This window comes from the organism of the source record quoted next, unplaced genomic scaffold (assembly GCF_019419815.1).
Source record: "Pyrus x bretschneideri cultivar Hongxiangsu unplaced genomic scaffold, Pyrus_bretschneideri_v1 Contig34, whole genome shotgun sequence".
Lineage (NCBI taxonomy): Eukaryota > Viridiplantae > Streptophyta > Magnoliopsida > Rosales > Rosaceae > Pyrus > Pyrus x bretschneideri.
In genome coordinates, this window is record NW_025999657.1 from 4,918,763 (window position 1) to 4,937,952 (window position 19,190).

The 19,190-nt window shown below is 36.3% G+C and overlaps 1 protein-coding gene across 1 annotated transcript; it reads left to right on the top strand.

Moving 5' to 3' along the window:
- The first annotated feature begins 4,222 nt into the window (after positions 1-4,222).
- LOC125480538 (monocopper oxidase-like protein SKU5) lies at positions 4,223-8,225 on the top strand. Its single transcript, XM_048591475.1, has 9 exons — positions 4,223-4,605; positions 4,884-4,993; positions 5,091-5,361; positions 5,460-5,598; positions 5,975-6,341; positions 6,559-6,924; positions 7,015-7,093; positions 7,621-7,820; positions 7,903-8,225. The coding sequence occupies exons 1-9, from the start codon at positions 4,465-4,467 to the stop codon at positions 8,003-8,005; spliced, it is 1,776 nt and encodes a 591-aa protein (XP_048447432.1). The 5' UTR covers positions 4,223-4,464; the 3' UTR covers positions 8,006-8,225.
- Positions 8,226-19,190: the final 10,965 nt, after the last annotated feature.

The window sequence follows — 19,190 nt, forward strand, 5'->3', positions numbered from 1 at the left end:
ATTGATTCAATCCAAACAGTGAACACCTCAGCCGAATGGAAAAGGTGTTTTGTGGTCTAGGACTATTTGATCCAGCAAATGTAAGTTCTTCATGAACTTTTATGTAGATTTCCATATCAAGATCCCCATAGAGATACACGGTTACCATGTCCATAAGTTGCATATCCAGTTTTTTGGAAACTACCAAACTGATAAGGTAACAGAACATAATCACATCCATTACGAGCGAATAGATTTTGGCATAATCAATCCTAGGGTGTTGAGAGAAGCCTTGCACCACAAGACGTACTTTGTATCACAGTATTTCATTCTTTCATTACGCTTCCTTACAAAAACCCACTTGTAGCCAATGAGCTTCACATGTAGTGGTGTATGACCTATCCAAACACCTTGCATTTCGCAAGTGAATTAAGTTCAACTTGGACTACTTGTTTCCAGTTTGACCAAACAGTTCCACGTCGACATTCATCAATGGAATGAGGTTTAATGTCATTGCTCAACATGATCTCATCAACTACTGCATATCCTAATGCATTGTTGATTATCATCTCATTTCTATATCAAACATCATCCAAGCTAGCATAGTGGACTGAAATCTCTCGATTCTCGGGAGGTGGATTCGTCTCTTCTAGGACGCTTCTATAATCTAAAATTTCCTCATACATTAGATAGATAAGTAGGCGATGGTCGGATTCGTGGTGGGATCAACAGCTTGTGTTGTGGGTTTCCCTAGGGTTGTGAATCCTTTCAACCAAGGGGTCTGCCACACTTCTGGTTAGGAGAATAAAGTGCTTCTTAATGGTCAATTCAATGTCATTGGACAACGCTATATGTGCATGTCTGTATCCTTTGATCATGTTAGATGGACCTAGGAAGGTTGTCAAATGTGCATTCTTAGGTATGAAGTTAGTGAAATAGGTGAGTAATGCAAAATGGAGTGCGTGGTTGCACTATCTGCCAGACAACTAACTTCCCCACTAGTCGTACCTAGAAATAAATTAATTGAATTTGTCACATGCATAAAGTGTTTGGAAAGATAAATTCAATTCAATTCAATTAATTATTTGAGAAAATACTCCATAAAACTTAATATCCAAAATTAAAACAAACACCAACAAATAAACTTAAAGGAATTTGTTCAAAACTTAAACAAAAAAATAACATAAGGTTCGGCCAACTTAGGGAATTCGGCCCAGGGGTAAATTCAGCCAGTAGTAGGCCCATGTCTAAGAATCTAATCTTCCATCAGGACAACTTCCTCTTGAAAGTCAGAAACCTCAATCTTTGTATTCTCCGTTTCATCCACTTGAGCAAAGTTTGATTCAACCTTCTTATGACAAGAATGATACTCAGCTACGACCTTAGAAGGAGCTCGACAAACATGGGATTAATGGTCATTCAAACCACAGTGGTAACACATGTTTGTATCCATAGTGTGAGGTGTTTTGCCCTTAATCTTGAAGTTTGAGGCCTTGGGAGCGAGGTTAGAATGCTTATGGGCTCTGTTTCTTCCTTAAGATGGGCCTTGGCTCTGTTGACCTTGGTTGGACGGCTTCTGGCCATGCCTATAATGGTGTTCGGGCGTCAATTCCCGCTTATGTGCTTCAGGCACAACGGTTGCACTAGTAAGTCAAGCTTGATGTTTCTTCATCAACAACTGATTCTACTTTTTCAGCAAAAAGTAAAACAAGATAAAATCCTAAAACTTAGTGAACTTCTGAGCCCTATATTGTTGCTACAAGACAATATTGGTCATAGAGAAAGTCGAATAGGTTTTCTATAAGAGATCTTCTTCGGTAAAGTCCTCATTACAGAACTTGAGAAGTGATTGGACTCGACAAACTTCAGAATTGTACTCATTCACATACTTAAAGTCTTGGAAGCGCAAGTGCTGCAAGTCATGTCTTGTTTCAGGCAATAAGATGTCTCTTTGGTGACCGAAACGACCTACCAAAGTGACCTATAAAACTTGTGGAATTTTCTCAGCGAGGTACTCAGTTTACAGGGTGCGTCATGAATGTATCTTCGAATAAAAAGTATGGTAGTGGCTTTCTCAACTTTGCCAATCGAGTTATCCATCTCAGCTTCTATGGATGCCTTAAGATTCTAAGTGGTGAGGTGGAGCTTCACACCTTAGACCCACTTGAGGTAGTTTCTTCTAGAGACCTATAAAGTGGTAAAGTTGAGTTTGTTCAAATTCGACATATCCCTGTCACAAAGTAAATGGACAAGATTGTGGTTAGTGCAATGGAGATGAAATCAATCCATTCACATAAGAGTAGAACATTCGAGTTCTATTAGATATGTATTGGTTAAATTTATATGAAAAACTTCAGGTTTTCATGGGTGTAATGCTTTAAGAAGGCTTTGGGTTTTCAATGCATATTTTTCGAAGACTTCGGGTTTTGAACATTTTATGAATTTTAAGTTCATGTGTTCCTGCAAGCAAACACAAAGATATACAAGAAATATGCAACAAATATATGCATGTAGGTCTTTAGGACCTACATAATAATTGAATTAATTATTGGACATGGGGCCAAAATTTTAAAGTGGGCAAAAAAAACATATATTCCTAATGCCTAAAATAATTAGGCAATAAAACTCGGTGGCCCAAAAATTAAACCAAAGCCCTAGTGGGCTAAAAACTGTGGAAACCATTCAGCCCAAGCCAAAATTGTGCTAGGATGGGCACGGCTTAAGCAGGCCAGGGCATAAAGCCCTTTTGCACAAAGAAATGGGCTGCAGACCCAGGTCCAAAAGATAAAAGCCCAAACTACACGCTAATCATATCCATCACGGAAATGGATACATCAGCGCAAGGGCTAGGATCATGTGTGGCGCGGATAGCAATACACCAACACACAGTTTGGGATCTTGTGCGGCTTGGAGCACATGGGACATCACAGCCACACGATCTAATGTCACGTGGAACAGTGAGGGCAACTACAGACTTGGGCGGCTACAAGTGAGCCCACAAAAGATTTGTGCAGCAATGGGTTGAGAGGAATCCAAGCCTGAAGGCATGGATTAGACCGGTAACACCCCAACAATGCTGGGTGTGCTCGCCAAGCAAGAAAGTCTGCGTCCCCGCACTTGAACATTTTTAAAGTTTTGCTCTCCATCCAATGAGTCAAATTTTAAACATAAAATAAAAATTCATATTTATTTCCTTTGCATTGGTAGTGAAAGAAAATAAAATAAAAAGTATAAAGATATTTAAACATTGCACTGGTAATGAAAAGAAATAAAAGGGCAATGCTTTAAATCAATAAAAAATTTAATAACAAGCCTTTAATAATTAATTAATTAATTTTTGAAGCTGCTATTAAATTTGACAGTACGGGAAGATATGACATTTCTTGTTATGTCACATCAAAGTTCGCTTCTTGATTAGAAAACATTTTGATGTCTTTTTTTAGCCGGTATTGTTGATTTGGAAATTTTGACATCTTCTTTAAAAATGCTTTTATTTATCTTTTTACGCTCTTTATTTTGAATAAAATTTTTATTTTTAAGAAAGCTAAGTATTTTATATCATGACAAATTAAATGATCAATACCGCGAATTTTTATTCAACCACCAAATTTCCAATTTGACTAAAACTTGGAACTAATGCGCCAATTTTTTCGAAACAAAAAACGACTAGGCCTTTGTTCAAAAAAATAAAAATAAAATAAAAAGCCATCTAGGTCAAACTCGCATCAAGAATCAGACGGTGATGAGCCGCGCTCCAACCCATCCACAGCATTACCCCACCGCACTCTACATTCGTGGGCAGTCATGTGGCGCTTTCAGAGAAATTCGAACGTTGTAACCATTTATCATTTTTCTCTCTTATTTATTTTTGCTTTTTGGTATTTTTTCCAAGACAGACAAGAGTAAAAAAAATAAAAGCACATACTTATATAGGGCGTGTGCGTGGTAGATAGAGAGATGAACTGGCTATTCGTCACTCTCATTTTATCGAGAACGATTTGTGTGACACGTATTTATTGTTACACTAATGCTTATTACCAATAAAACACATATATGTACAAAAGTAATTAATATATATTTTTGTATTATTAACATTGAACATCGTAAACTCGTACCATATAAACTTCCTGTCTCTAAAAATGCTTAATTATCGCTCATATGCTCCCATGGCTGATGACTGGTGACCGACAAAAACCTTGGCTTCGGATCAGACCTTAAAACCAACCAATTCTCTCTCTCTCTCTCCCCCATTTTCTTAACTCAACCCAAAAATACAACAGCTCTACTCAACACACAAAAGTAAAGAAAAAGAGCCGTTTCTCTCTGTATCCTTTCTGTCACACACACTCTCTCTATAGCTTCTGCTTTCTTCTTCTTCTTCTTCTTCCTTTCTCTCTCTTTGTGATAATGTAAATCGAGGAAAAGCTAAGGAGAAAGATTTTGGCTTTGAATTTGTGAAAAACGCACTCTAAAGTGTTGGAAGAAATGCCTTCCCTGAGCTTTTTGACTGTGCTTCTCATCCACATTGGCTTGTTTGTGAGCTTTTCTTCTGCTGAGGATCCAAATATTTTCTATAACTTTGAGGTCTCATATATTACTGCTTCTCCTCTCGGTGTCCCTCAACAGGTATGCTTCTTCTCTAGCTGCATTCTCTCTCTCTGGATTATTTACTTTCTCTCACTACTTTTAGCTAATCTTTTTAATTTTTGGTGTGGTCTGCTTATTTTTCATCAACGAAAAAAGGGTTGCCTTTAGATTTCTGAAAGTTTGAATCTTTAACTTCAGATCTACTAAATATGCTTAAATTTTCAAAATCTGAGATTAGGGTTTTACTTGTAAACTTACAGTGATATAAAGTAGTGAGCTTTTGAGCAAATTGTTTCTAAATCTGCATTACCTTGTAGGTTATTGCCATTAATGGCAAGTTCCCAGGTCCAACTATTAATGTGACAACTAACAACAATGTCATTGTCAATGTTCGGAACAAATTGGACGAGAATCTCCTCATGACCTGGTATGATTTGCTTATTGTAATGTGGACATGAATTTCAAGCAGATGCATTATATTAGTGCACATGGATTGGTTTTTTGAAGTTGATTCTGTTCAACAGGGCCGGAATTCAGCAACGGCATAGTTCATGGCAAGATGGGGTTCTCGGAACCAACTGTCCAATTCTGCCAAAGTGGAATTGGACTTATAATTTTCAGGTTAAGGATCAGGTTGGGAGCTTCTTTTACTTCCCGTCCCTTAATATGCAGAGAGCGTCTGGAGGATTTGGCGGATTTATTATTAATAACCGGGCTGTAATTCCAATTCCTTTTGCAAACCCGGATGGGGATATTACTATCTTGATTGGTGACTGGTACACAAAGAACCATACGGTTAGTGCTTGGTGGAATTTTGTTCTTCTCTTCAAAGTACATATTTGAGATTAGTGTGTAAGATGTTTGACAATGATGGTTCTTTTTCGGAATTGTAGGCTTTGAGGAAGATGCTTGATGAGGGGAAAGACCTTGGGATGCCCGATGGCGTTCTTATCAATGGGAAAGGGCCTTACCAATACAACACTACACTTGTTCCTGATGGCATTGAATATGAAACACTTGAAGTACATCCAGGTGGGAAATTTTAGTTTGCTATTTTATGATAATCATGTACTGAGTAATAATTTAACTTTGAATGTTGCAAGTTGAAATTTGGAATTGATCTGCGCATGCCATACCATATGAGAATCTTGTGGAGTTTATTTTGTTGCTGTAGTCATGCTCATAGTAACATTTATAACTGTTTTAAGGCTGGCACGCCAGTCATAATTAGGTTTTTTAAAGGGAAAGATTCATGACAGGATGGGGCTTGAAAATTTATTTCTAAGCATAAAGACTTGCCAAGTATTTCATATGTCAATAAGTAATTTCAAAAATGTGATTTCTATAAGCTTGTATACATTCAGTTGAATTATACAGACTTAAGGACAATGACGTAATATTTGTACAGGGAAAACTTACCGTCTTCGCATACACAATGTTGGGATCTCAACTACTCTAAATTTCAGGATCCAGAACCATAATCTGCTTCTAGCAGAGTCAGAGGGCTCATATACAGTGCAACAGAATTATACAAGCTTAGACATACACGTTGGACAATCTTATTCTTTTCTAGTAACCATGGATCAGAATGCAAGTTCTGATTATTACATTGTAGCGAGTGCTAGATTTGTCAACGAGTCAAATTGGAAAAGAGTAACTGGAGTTGGGATCCTGCACTATACTAATTCCAAAGGAAAGGCAGCTGGCCCCCTTCCAGTGGGACCACAAGATGAATTTGATAAAACTTACTCAATGAACCAGGCAAGATCTATCAGGTTTGTTTTCAGTTTCTCTTCTTTATATTTAGATTCAGTGCCACGACATTTCCACGGTTTGGATTTTTTTATATCCTTGAATTCATTTTCAAAACTTCATAAATAAAAGTTCAGGATATGATATAAGACAGGAAACTATGATCGAAATTGAAGAATTTCCTAACCGGTTTTTCCACATCAAACCTCTTTCTGAAACATTTGTGGGATAATTTTGCAGATGGAATGTATCAGCTAGTGGTGCACGTCCTAATCCACAGGGGTCTTTCAGATATGGATCAATCAATGTAACTGATGTTTATGTGTTGAAAAATAAGCCACCTGTAATGATCAATGGGAAACGGCGAGCAACACTTAGTGGAATCTCATTTAAAAATCCTTCCACACCAATCAGGCTAGCTGATTGGTTCAAAGTGAAGAATGCTTATACGCTTGACTTCCCAAAAAGGCCACTTACAGGAGCACCAAAACTGGAAACTTCTGTGATTAATGCAACATTTAGAGGATTTATAGAAATCATACTGCAGAACAACGACACCAAAATGCAGAGCTACCACGTGGATGGATATGCATTCTTTGTTGTCGGGTAGGAATTTTTGCTCTTAATGCATCAAACATGTGTAAATAAAAGTTCTTGTTCCCTTCAATGCCTTAAATATGCATTCATTAATTGCAGGATGGACTACGGTGAGTGGACAGAGAATAGCAGGGGTACATATAATAAATGGGATGGAATAGCCCGGTCCACAATACAGGTATATTACTGCGATCCTGCTTCAATCTAATTTGGTTCCTCTTAAAATCCTACCTGGTTTGTCTGTTAACTCTTTCATACTTATTTTTGATATTATGTATGTACAATATGCGTGATCACAGTCTATAGTTGTTTTCCTTGTTCCAATTAAAAAATAAGCATGATTCATAACGTATGAACAGTAAGAACGAGCATTCTTATTTAAAGTAGTACTCACGTGGAAAAAAACTATATTTATTGACGGAATTGAAGATGCAGTATTCACAGCCAAAACAGAAAACTCGATATAGTTTCATTGTCGAATAAAAAAAGGCATTAATCATAAGTCCTTATATAATTTCTAATATAATAATATGATACCTGATGGTACTCAACACCTATAGATAATTGTGTGAACTATATTGAATTGCATTTACTGTATTATAGTAAAGAGATAAGGGGTCTTTGAACATACGTTTCTTTGGTTAATGCTGTAAATATTTGTATCATGTGGTATCCGATCTTGATTCGCTCTGTGCGTGTATGTAGGTTTATCCTGGGGCATGGTCAGCCATCTTGATTTCTCTTGACAATGTTGGAATCTGGAACATTAGAACTGAAAACCTTGACTCATGGTATCTTGGCCAAGAAACTTATATGCGGGTTGTCAATGTGGAAGCGAATAACAAAACTGAGCTGCCCATACCAGACAATTCTCTATATTGTGGTGCCCTCAACAAATTGCAGAAGTATGTGCTGTGGTACCCCAACCCTCGCAAGTCATTAATGATTAATACCAATTCTAACTATACATTTTCTTTTGCTTTTCAGGCCGCAAGATATCTCTTCTGCAACATCAATCACCGCCAATGGATCAAAGATTTTCTTCGCGTTGCTGATGATCATCTACACTTTGGTTCCCTTTTTCCACTAATGGTTTTGGTTTTCCTTGGCTGTGTCCCAGATATGTTTTCTTGGAGCATGGTTTCTTAGTGTGAGAGGCTTGCGGTTGAGTGTTGTTTAGGTTTGTAAGATTAGTCTTGTTGATAAGAATCTTCAGTAAGTTTGACATTCTTTTCTCTCTTTTTTTTGGGTACGCTGTCGATGCACCATGGCTTCTTCGTTTAATTATTGGGATTATGATTCTTTTTTTTTTTTTTTTTCGTTTTTGTGGTCAAGTATTTATGATTCTTTTGTTACCTATTACTTGTGAATGTTGACAATGTACTCATCAATTCAAATACAATGCAACTTCCTACCTTAATTCCTTTGACGCCACTGGTATAATTCAAATTTGCTGAACAGAAGATCTGTTGTTTTTACATTTTTGGCCTTTCCCAGTGAAGTTCACGGGTCTGTTTCTGCTTTTTTTTTTGGGTCCTGGGATGCTTTATTGTCTTTTCACGTTTTAAGCAGCTCTTGTCTTTCATATCTTGGCCGAAAAAGGTGTCATCAAGCATAGATCTTGATGATATCTGAAGTATAATTGTATTTTGATCCAGAAAAAAAAAAATTTGTTATTGAAGAAACATGAATGGTAAATCCAAGTGGGAGGAATGAGGATGGGGTGGGGGATCTGAACATTCGAATATTGCTTGCATCGCAACTTGCAGGACTCTGGCTATGACTGGAATCAAAATTGTCTTGCAAATGTAAAGATCTGGAATTAACATTCATATAAAAAATAAAAAATAAAAAATCCTAGATGATCTGGTAAAATATCAAAAAACTATTTTTGTTGGATAGGATTGTAAGTTATATGGCTTAGAAACTGGACTGGAATAATTGTGTGTGTTTGCCCTCAATAGTTTTTATTGGATTGGACAAAGTGTTAGCTAGTGTAGTCTTTGTGTTTGTTTCTTGCATAGACTAGCTTTAATGAGACTCGCCTCAACTAAACGCTTCGCTAGAGGGTCCTAGTGAGACCCCCAAAATCTAGTGGACTGCTAAAACCAACTTTACTTCGTTTTGCCTCTCCAATCTACTTCTTCCCCGCTTCTCATAATCATTTTCAAATCCAAATCTCAGAAAATTCGAAACAAAAAAGCAAAAAAAATCTAGTCGTTCTATTTTTCAAAACCAAATCCAACTCTCAAAATTGAAACCAAAAATCCTAAAAAAAATCTGCAGTGGGATGAGCTTGAAATCAAGGACTGCAGACTTTTCCCATCTCCTAGAGAACCCTGATCGCTGACCTTCTCATCTCCCACCTTTGAGCCAATCACACATGCACCCGGTCCCCAATTCTTAGATTTTCAATCTATTTCTTGCACTGTGGTTTGATTTTAAAATTTTGTAGTTGATTAAGTTGTGGGAGGAAGTGAAGAGTGAGAGAGAGAGATTTGACACAAAAAAAAGTCGTTCTCTTCTGAAAACGTAATGGCAGAAAATAGTTTCATTTGAATGGAATGGTAGATAATATTATGTGAAACACTAATTAGGTTAATTTTTATTATATATCTGTTTTTTTTAAGGAAAAAATAAATTAAAAATGAAAAAAAAAAAAAAAAAAACAAGTCTACAGTTTAGTCTGCACCAAATACTTCACTATTCTTATCCTGCTTAGTCCAGGTCAAGCCAGACCATCTTAGTCTTTGAAGCTAATTCAGTCCGAAATAATTCGGTACAACAAATGCTAAAAGAGGTTAGGATGTTAGCATCTAAAACAGTTGGTTTCATTCTTGAGTAATGCCACCCAATTTATCGAGGCCTAAGGCTTCTTAGCAAAGTTTTCTCCTTTCCTTCACGATGAATTCTTTAAAAATGATATGATTTCGGCACAATTTTTTCTTTTTATGTACACAATCGTATTTGTTCTTGTTTTCATTGAATCTCCTTTTATTTTAAATTTAAAGGCGGAGTGTGGGAAAATCACTTAGACCTTTGAAAACTGAGCAGAGGAAATAGATTTGCTCAAGGTATTCTAGCATCAGGCTTTGCAAATACCTCCGTACTTAGTTGAAATTGATATTGGTTGATTTTGAATGACTTTCTTTGTAAAATGGAAGGTTAGACAAAGCCTCTCAACTCATGGCTACCTAAATGATAACTGGGCCCAAGGAGACATGCATGTGTTTTGATATTCCCAAGCAGCCCAAAATCTATGCAATTTGAAACACTCTTTGAATCTTTCCTTCCCCTTTACCTTTAGCGTAGGTTAGCACAAAAGAAAGTTGCTTAATTCTATAACCTACTGCGTTTTGGAATATACTAGCTATAAGTACCCGCGCGTTGCTGTGGATTTTAAAACACGATGAAATTGTGTATCAAAGATTTGAAAAATGGTTTTGCAAAACAGCAACAATATTAATAATAGATAAATTGCAAAAGCTTTGTAGAGAAAAGGTTCAATTTTGTCAAATTAGGGACAAACATGAAAGTTTTCAATTGGATTACACTAGTTAGAATTGTGTTTGGACCAGCATCATCATATTTACACATGAAAAATGAGCAGATACTTTTGTATGGAGATACAAAAAATATTACAACTATATATGCTGCTTTAACAGTTCCATGTGTCCTAAAAGCTAAACCAGCTTTTGTACACAAAAAATTAACAAACACTGGTATATGGAGGTGCAAAAAAAAATTGTCTAGTTATGAGCAGAAAGAGATATTTACAAACTGCTAAAATGTTAGATGCTGTTCAACATATAATAACAAAAGATGCAAAATATCCTTCAACAGAGCAGAAGAAGTGTTGTTGCAGCAGTTTCATGAGTGTTAATATTACCAAACCAAGCTGTATAGACAAAAAAAGAATGGAAAGCATTTAGACAGTGATTAGAGTCACATTGAAGAAGATATGAAGAAAAAAAAAATGAGCAAAATGAAAGCATACTTAGTCCTTTTTTGAAACGGCGGTATCTGTTTTTGTAGTAGTTAGAGGCGATTTTTGTTTCTAGTGATTTGATAGGGATTTCATCAAATTCTTTTGGGTCAACTTTTGAAATTTCTTCTGCTTCACTGTTTTAAATGTTGCCTAAGTGTAATTCATTGTATTGTTTTCTTAGAAAATTTTTCTTGAAAAAAAAAAAAAAGAAAAAAGATGTTTCATAGGTATATTTCAAACAAAGCAAGATTGATAAAAGATGTCAATTTTTTAACACAGAAAAGTAAAGCGAAAGCAACAAATTTGATGATAGCATGGATGTCGAATCTAAACCTTTGTTCACTGCCAACAAAAAGGGCTCTCCTCATAGATTCCCTTTTTCGTTTATGTGATTAACTGCTTGTTTCAGGTGGTGAGGTCGAAGATGATACAGTAGTGGAAGATATTGTCGTTTTTCTTGGTAACATCTGTGGGGTTGTTGATTCCATAGCTGCATCGTCAAAGACATTTTAAATAAGCACATCACTTGAGTTGAAAAGTATTTCTTCTATTTTCGAATTGCAAGTGAAAGATCTTCTTTTGGCCAATCAATTTTGGCCAATCAATCTCAAAAACTCATTTGGCAACTGCTGTTGGTCAACCAATCTCTGGTTCAAGACTAAATCTTTGCAAGGCATACCAAACATTTTTTCTCTATACTTGCCAATTATCAAAGCATTGATTGTTGGAAGTATGCCCACAAAGCCACTCATTTGATGTAATAGCTTTTTGGAATACTTAATGTATTAAACTTTTATATGTTTAATGGAGGGCAAAGCTTATTGTTAATCACTATTTATTGTATCTTGTGTTTAAGCAATAAGGGAATCCAAGGAATGTATTTGATCTAAGAGATAAGTGATCTAAGTAAGTTAGATTTTCGAGACCTTTCTCTTATGTTCATTCCTAAAACGTTCCTAGCCATAGGGTTGCCAATTGGGCATTGACAATCTGCTAAGGTTAGTATGTGTTATGTCGACTCAAGTATGGATATGACAAGTCTCAAGTCATTTAGTGTTGGACACTAAGACAAACACATAGGTGCTCGAAAGAGTAATCGAGTACACTGAACTATGATCAAAAGAGAGTTCAAACATACATGTCATGTAAGAACTCGATGGTTACAATATGCAAAGTAGTCCTTTGACCTGAGGCATCATAGATGTCTAATGGTTAGGTCCTTGATCTTTGATCGTGTCAAATGGCATTCCTTTGGAGTGTCCACGGCATGGTTGGGGTCAAGCTGTCTAGTCATGTAGGCATATGAATGCACAACAAGGGATCTCTAACCTTCCATGGTGGAAGGAGAATACTCTAAGATATGATTCGAGAGTCTTTGGCCAAAGCATATGAATATGACTTAGGAAGTTTGTTCCAAATCTTATTCAAGCGAATCATATAGGGAAGTATCACATTGGATAGTAGACATGAAACAAACTATCACTTCAACAATGTGATTAAGAGTATTGTATTAGAGAAGGACCGTATTGCATTGTAGTTGTAACTGGATAGGTTCTCCAACCACTTCTACTTAGCTTGGGTAACCATGACATGCTGCTAGGTGTCACTCATGGTTTGTGGAAGCCCTAAAGATTAGCAAACACTAATCTTAAGGGAGAATTGAAATATGGTTTCAATTCACAATCGATAGTTAAGAGTAACATCGCCCACTGCCTCGCTAATTGGAACCTAATGGATCGTACATCGAGTAAGGATGAAAGTGAAGTAATTAAATGAAATGGATAAGCAATTAAATGGGTAATTAAAGTATGGTCAAAGTTAATTAATTAGTTAATTAATTATACGAAACGTTCGTATTGGACTTCTAAGTTGGTTTTGGGTTTAGGGGCCCAAAAGTGTTTTGGTCCACAAGGCCCATTATGTTTAAGTTGTATGACAACTAAAACAAAATGGGCAATTAGCCCAAACACTTAGAGAGGCCGGCCATGAATAGTGAGGGATACCAAACTTGTGTTAATTACAAGTTTGCCACTCACAAGAAATGAAGTATAAATTCAAAATTATAACTTTATTTCATTTAGGGTTTTTCTTGATGAAATTGGGTGAAATTACTCTCTATTTCAACAAGGGAGGCCGGCCACTTAGGGAGGGATATCTAGCAATTTCCTCTCCCCTAAGTCATCCATTTTTATCTTCACAATTAATCTTTGGTGTAGAGACTTGGAGACATCAAGCTTTTGGTGTTTTGGAGAACATATCCTCAAATCCTCAAGGAAGCAAAGGAGGTGACTTGAAGGCCCTCCACTTGGGTGAATCCCTTGTGTAATCAAGGATGAGCTACAAGGGTAATGATTCTCTAAATCCTTTCTTCTCTTTAATGTTGTTAAAGAGTTATGGTTCACCATGTACTAGACTTTGAAAGTCATGGGTTTTATGAATTGTTTTTGGATGCATGCCTACTTTAATTTGTTAATAGTTTGCCTATGTATTCAAATGTTCTTTACATGTTCTTAGCTAGGACATAAATTTTCCTTCATTGATTTCATTAGCGTTGTCTTCAAGAATTAAATTAACTCTATACCTATATTTAAAAATTGAATTGCATCAGCTTTTCATGTTTTATAACTCATTGGTCACAAACAGAATAAAGACTGAAACAATAGAGGTTACATATTTGAAGCGATTTTTGACTTGCAAAGAAACAACACAGTGTAAAAAATCCAAAAAAAAAAAAAAAAAAAATAGAAAGAGAGAAAACAATAAACTTGCATATTAAACATTATCAAGGTATTGGTATCTTGTTGGGGTGTTTCTGACAAATGAGTTGTTTGGTTGCTGGATCTTTGTGCGTTTGCTTGACATAGTTGGGGTATGCACTATATCACCAATTATAACGTGTGTCAAAACATTTCACTGATGCCTTACACATGAATGTATCATTCTGTAAAATGTTTTGTCACACATGTCCAACAAAAAAAGTAAGAACAAACTTAGTTTTTTTTAAATATGTAACAATGTAAATTCTTTCTCTTAAAAAAAGATACCAGCACATAAATCGTTTTTATACCTTATATAGATCTTGATCTAAAAGGACCAACTCATCTATTGTTACTCTCCTTGCAGTGCACAGAGCTTCAACCTCATTCACTCTTGAAGAAGGAGGTAGTACTTGCACAAGACCTTTACAGGCTGAGAACCTGTAAGTTTAAAAACAAAGTAAGCAATTTTGAAAAATGAGTTTGTTTGTAGGTATAAATAGGAAGCACAATTTTAGATATCCACTCACATTGATTTGTATGAGTTAAAAAAGTGAGAAACCAATACTATTCAAGACTATCTTGTCTGTTGATCCCAAAAAATAATAACAAATTATAAAACAAACATTAGTAAATTTCAGAGATGAGTAAATATTTTCAATTTGATGTTACATGTTTAAAAGTGAGACATAAATTATAATCAATAGGTTTAAGAACGTGGCCAAAAATTTGAACATGCATGGCTAAAAACGAAACACAAATCTCAATGAACACATTTAAATAGCTGCTAATTAACAGATGAGAACAAAACAAATGTTTTGTCATAAAGGATAGGAATCTAATACACTAAAATCACATAATGATAAAATAGTGGAATAATGTATAGCAAGTAATGTAAGAACATAATAAAATAAAAATAGAAAAAGTGGGTTTCAGTTAAATGAGTTACCTAGGTAAAACTTGAATTTTAAACTTGTAAACACAATGATAATTGGGCAAAGACAATGTGTGGACCGTTAAAGAAGAAAAAGCTTCTGCAACATCTCCCCACAACATAACACACAAATCTTCTTTTCTGTACAAAGACAAATGAGAAACAAAGATTAAATTATTTTTTCCCATCCTAACAAATGAAATGCTGTTAACAGTTTAGAACTGTAGTGCTGAGACGAAAGAATAACCTGATATTTTCAATGTGTATTTCACACTTTTGCGCTATTCTTTGATTTATTTGTTTTGGTTCTAGACACTAGACTGCAGTTATGTGGCCAATCACATCTTACAATTTAAAAAGTTACTACAAAAACTATGTCAAAACTCATTTCATTAAAAAAACAATACAGAAATGTTTTCAATTAATGCATACACAGACACACACGTTGTGACAGCCTGTCCTGGACTTTTCGTACCGTAGGGGTGAAATGACGATTTTGCCCCTAGTATGTTTGTTTCGTTGTGTGGTCATTTTTGGGCTTTGGTTGGTTGATTTTGGACCACACACACACCCACACTCATTTCCTCTCTCTCTCTGCCCTGTCCCGAGACCCTTTCCCTCTCCCATTCCTATCTTCTTGTACGGACAACACCAAAACCCTTGGAAACTTCACAGATTGTGGAAACAAATTACATATTTGTGCTCGTGAGGTCCTTAGGAGTTCAACCATACCCATTTCAGGTAAGGATACCTTCGTTTTCACGTCGAACTCGGGATCCCCCGATTTGGTCACTGTTCATGCACACGTTAATTCTTGTGTTTTTGGGAATTTCAAGCTTGTAGGAAGCTTGGTGAGGTCCTTAGAAGGCTCGGGGTGGTTCGTTTGAAGGTTTTGGATGTCGGGATCGTGAGTTGCAGGTTTGGCCGGAGTTGGTGGTGTTTTCCCGGGGAGATTCCGTGGGTTTTAGTGCTTGAAAGTGGTATGGATTTGTCACCGGCGCCGGAGTTTGGCCGGAGAAGATGATGGAATATTCCGTCAGTTTGGACGGAATATTCCTAACGGTGTTAACGGAATCCGTTAGAGTTAACGGAATATTCCTGACGGCATTAACTGACGCCGTCAGTGTGCCAGGCACGTGCCTGCGCGTGGGCGGCGCGTGTGGCCATGCCTTGGCCGGCGCGTGGGGGCGTGTGTGGCGTCGGAAAATTATTTTAAAAATATGGGGATGTTCGTGAGGTTGAGTAGATCACGTTGGTGTATTCATACACCCTATTTGAGTATTGTATGAGAAGTTATTTCGTATTGTTGGTTATGTGCTTTAAAATTAACGTATTTATAGTTGTTTCGCATATAGGTGAGACCTATCCTGAGGACGAGCGCGATCACTCGAGGCAAGGGGGTTACGACCCTTCTACATACCAGTGAGTGAGCTTTTGGTTTTCCGTATATACCTATATACTTATATTTTTCCCAGAAAGTGAAATGAAACGTTTATACGTTTTTATGCCATGCATTATGTTTACCCATTTAATTATGCATTATTAGTTGCATATATATATATATATATATATGTGTGTGTGTGTGTGTGTTGGTGCTGCAGACGCAAAGGTAAGTGCCAGGTGAGTTATGGTTTTTGTTTATGTTCAGTAGTGATTTGAGATGCATAGAGAGTTCATAACCTGCACCCTCGGTGTTAGTACTCCCGCCCAGAGTTGGGCATAGTCCTTCACGTGATGTTCACCTCCCGCACCACACGCTCATCTTGGATCCAAGTTAGGTGCACAGTCCTATCGTACATACCACTTTAGGTGGTTCCGACTCGTAGGTGACCCGCGATTATTCGCCCAGTCTTCATGTGATCGTAGCACTTGAGCGTACTTATTATATACCCAGTCCTGTCGTACAGACCACTTTAGGTGGTTCCGACTCGTGTGCAGGTGTAGTTAGTGAGTTGGAGATTTGAGCTCTAGTCTCAGCCGTACAGGTCACGTTAGGTGACTCAGGTTGACAGATTATATGGCATGGATTGGCATTACCTGAGTACTTGCATTTTAATTCGAGGCATTTGGCATGACATATTTTCCGAGCATGGTTATTATATATATATATATATATATTCTATTTTTCTGGGAAGTATACAGGTTTTTGATGCGAGATTTATACGCACACAAATTAAACCCTCTTTTCGTCAAATTGTAGTAAGTATATAAGTAGGGATCGTTCTGGACCGGGGATTAGGAGGGATTGTTAATCACTTGGATTTGACTCAAAAACGTAAAAACGTAATAATAAACACTAAACTAGACTCAAAGAATGTAAAACTAAACTTTAAAACACTAAGACAAACCAAAGGCTCAAAATGCTTTTAAAAACACAAACTAAAATGATTTCTAACTAAATTGACATTAAAGTAAAGGGAGATTTAAGTTTATACGAAATTAAATTAAATGAACAAATTAAAACAAAATGTAAATATGAAATTGATGAAATAGAATGGATGAATGCTAGCTAAGGGGGTCATCTCCACATATGTTACACTTGCATAATAAAAAGATTTCCAATTACATTTCAATAAATTATTAATTCTCAACGCCCCGGGTCAATTAGGTCCGCTTAAATTAACCGTCAAGTTTTCCTTAAGTTAATGAATTGGATGGGTTAGCGCAACGCAATTCACAACATTCTCCAAAAGTCCTTTACGTGAAAAGCACAATAAAGATACAATCAAAGATCATTAAGCATCATGAAAACTTTAAGTGTTGACGAGGCATTCGTTACTATGGACTACGCATGAAACTTATGCCAAGAATTTATTTAACGCGAATGTTTATAAGCAACCTCCACTACTTGTGAATATAAGTTCGTAACTATTAGGTGAAACTCACTTATATTCTAGCGTTATATTGATGCATGAAAATTAAGCGCGCATTCTTAATAAACATTCATAAATAAGTTATCAATCAAACGGTTAAACAAATTGAACCACAACTTATGAAACGCAATTAGAATTAATCAAATCAAAATGCAAGCATAAACATATATTTCGAATCACCCCCTAGCTAAAGGGGGTTTAGTTTATTATAACTTTGAAATCAAAGAAATACCTAAACATTCCAACAACTCAAACTTGAATTGTATGAACGTTTAGGCACTCTTCTCTTCCATTCCTCATACGTACAAACAAAGAGAATTGAATTTAAACATTGAAATCAAAGAAACACCTAAACATTCCAACAACTCAAACTTGAATTGTATGAACGTTTAGGCACTCTTCTCTTCCTCGTTGTTGTAGCACAAGGTCTAAGGATAGTTTGATGGTGTGAATGGTTTGGGGAGTGGTGTTTGGATTAATAGGGAAATGGAAAAATGGTGTTTGGATTACAAGGGAACTCACGGCAAAGAGAAGGAATGGAAGTGTTTGTGGTGTGTTGTGTATGAAATGAGATGTCCATGAATGAATGAATGCAAGGGTATTTATAGGAGTAGTGGAGGGAACATATGGCTATGTCATTTGTAGGTGAAGTAAGTGTGTGAGGTTGGTGAAGTAAGTGGAGGTTGTAGGTGAAGTAGGTGGATGTTGTAGGTGAAGTAGGTGGATGTTGTAGGTGAAGTAGGTGGAGTACATGTGTTTAAATGGTTGAAATGTGTAGATGATTATGAGTGATAAGTGATAAGTGTATGATATGTTAAGTGATAAGTGAATGATTATGATAAGTGATAAATGAATGTATGATATGATAAGTGGTGAATGATATGTGGTGAATGATAAGTGGTAGTGTTTAAGTATTTAAAATAGGGAACAAAGCCCTTCCTTGCATGGCAAGGAAGGGAGACACAAGGAAACACACGACAATGTCCTAAGGTTGCTAGGAATGTTGTTTTTGTGTTCTAAAATGCGTAGGAGTTTTCAATGATGCTCAAACATGAGGTCTTTTTAGGATTTAACTTTCCTACTTCAAGTCTTCAATTTCGTCCATCCTTTTGGCTCCAAACATATGATATCCATTCCAATCTCTAATTTGCTCCAAAAGGCTCCAAAAGGCATCCTTTTGCATACTTTGCCCTTAGAACCTGAAAACACACAAAAGAAGCATAAAGAACTAAAATAACTAAAGAAACATAACGTAAATGTACGAGAACAAGCCATTTAAGTCGCATAAATATGCTCCTATCAAATACCCCCACACTTAGCTTTTGCTAGTCCTCGAGCAAAACAGAAAAACAAAACAAAAAGAACAAAACACAACCTACACCTTCCAACAATCGTATCAGGGACTTCCAATGCACATGACAAGTTAAAAATCATTATTCTCACAGATTTGAGCCATCTTTACACTTAAGTACATTCTTACTCATAGTCACCACATACTAGTTCACAATTAAGCATTTAAAACCATATGTTGAATGAAGTAACATGCCTTAGAGAATTCCCTCAATTTCTTACTAGATGTACTCTCGTTTTTCACACAGATTTTCTGACTACACACCCTACACTAGGTATATGTGAGAAGATTGATGTAAACATGTAGACGAACACTCACATATGTTATAATAAGGAAAGCATTTTCTGGAGTTAATAAGCATGTTTAGATATGA

Bases quoted from the DNA above. Each gene is read 5' to 3' on its own strand.
- LOC125480538 (XM_048591475.1), top strand. From the start codon at position 4,465: ATGCCTTCCCTGAGCTTTTTGACTGTGCTTCTCATCCACATTGGCTTG. The intron at 5,599-5,974 runs GTGGGAAATTTT...ATATTTGTACAG, and splicing joins AACACTTGAAGTACATCCAG to GGAAAACTTACCGTCTTCGC. The intron at 6,342-6,558 runs GTTTGTTTTCAG...ATAATTTTGCAG, and splicing joins AACCAGGCAAGATCTATCAG to ATGGAATGTATCAGCTAGTG.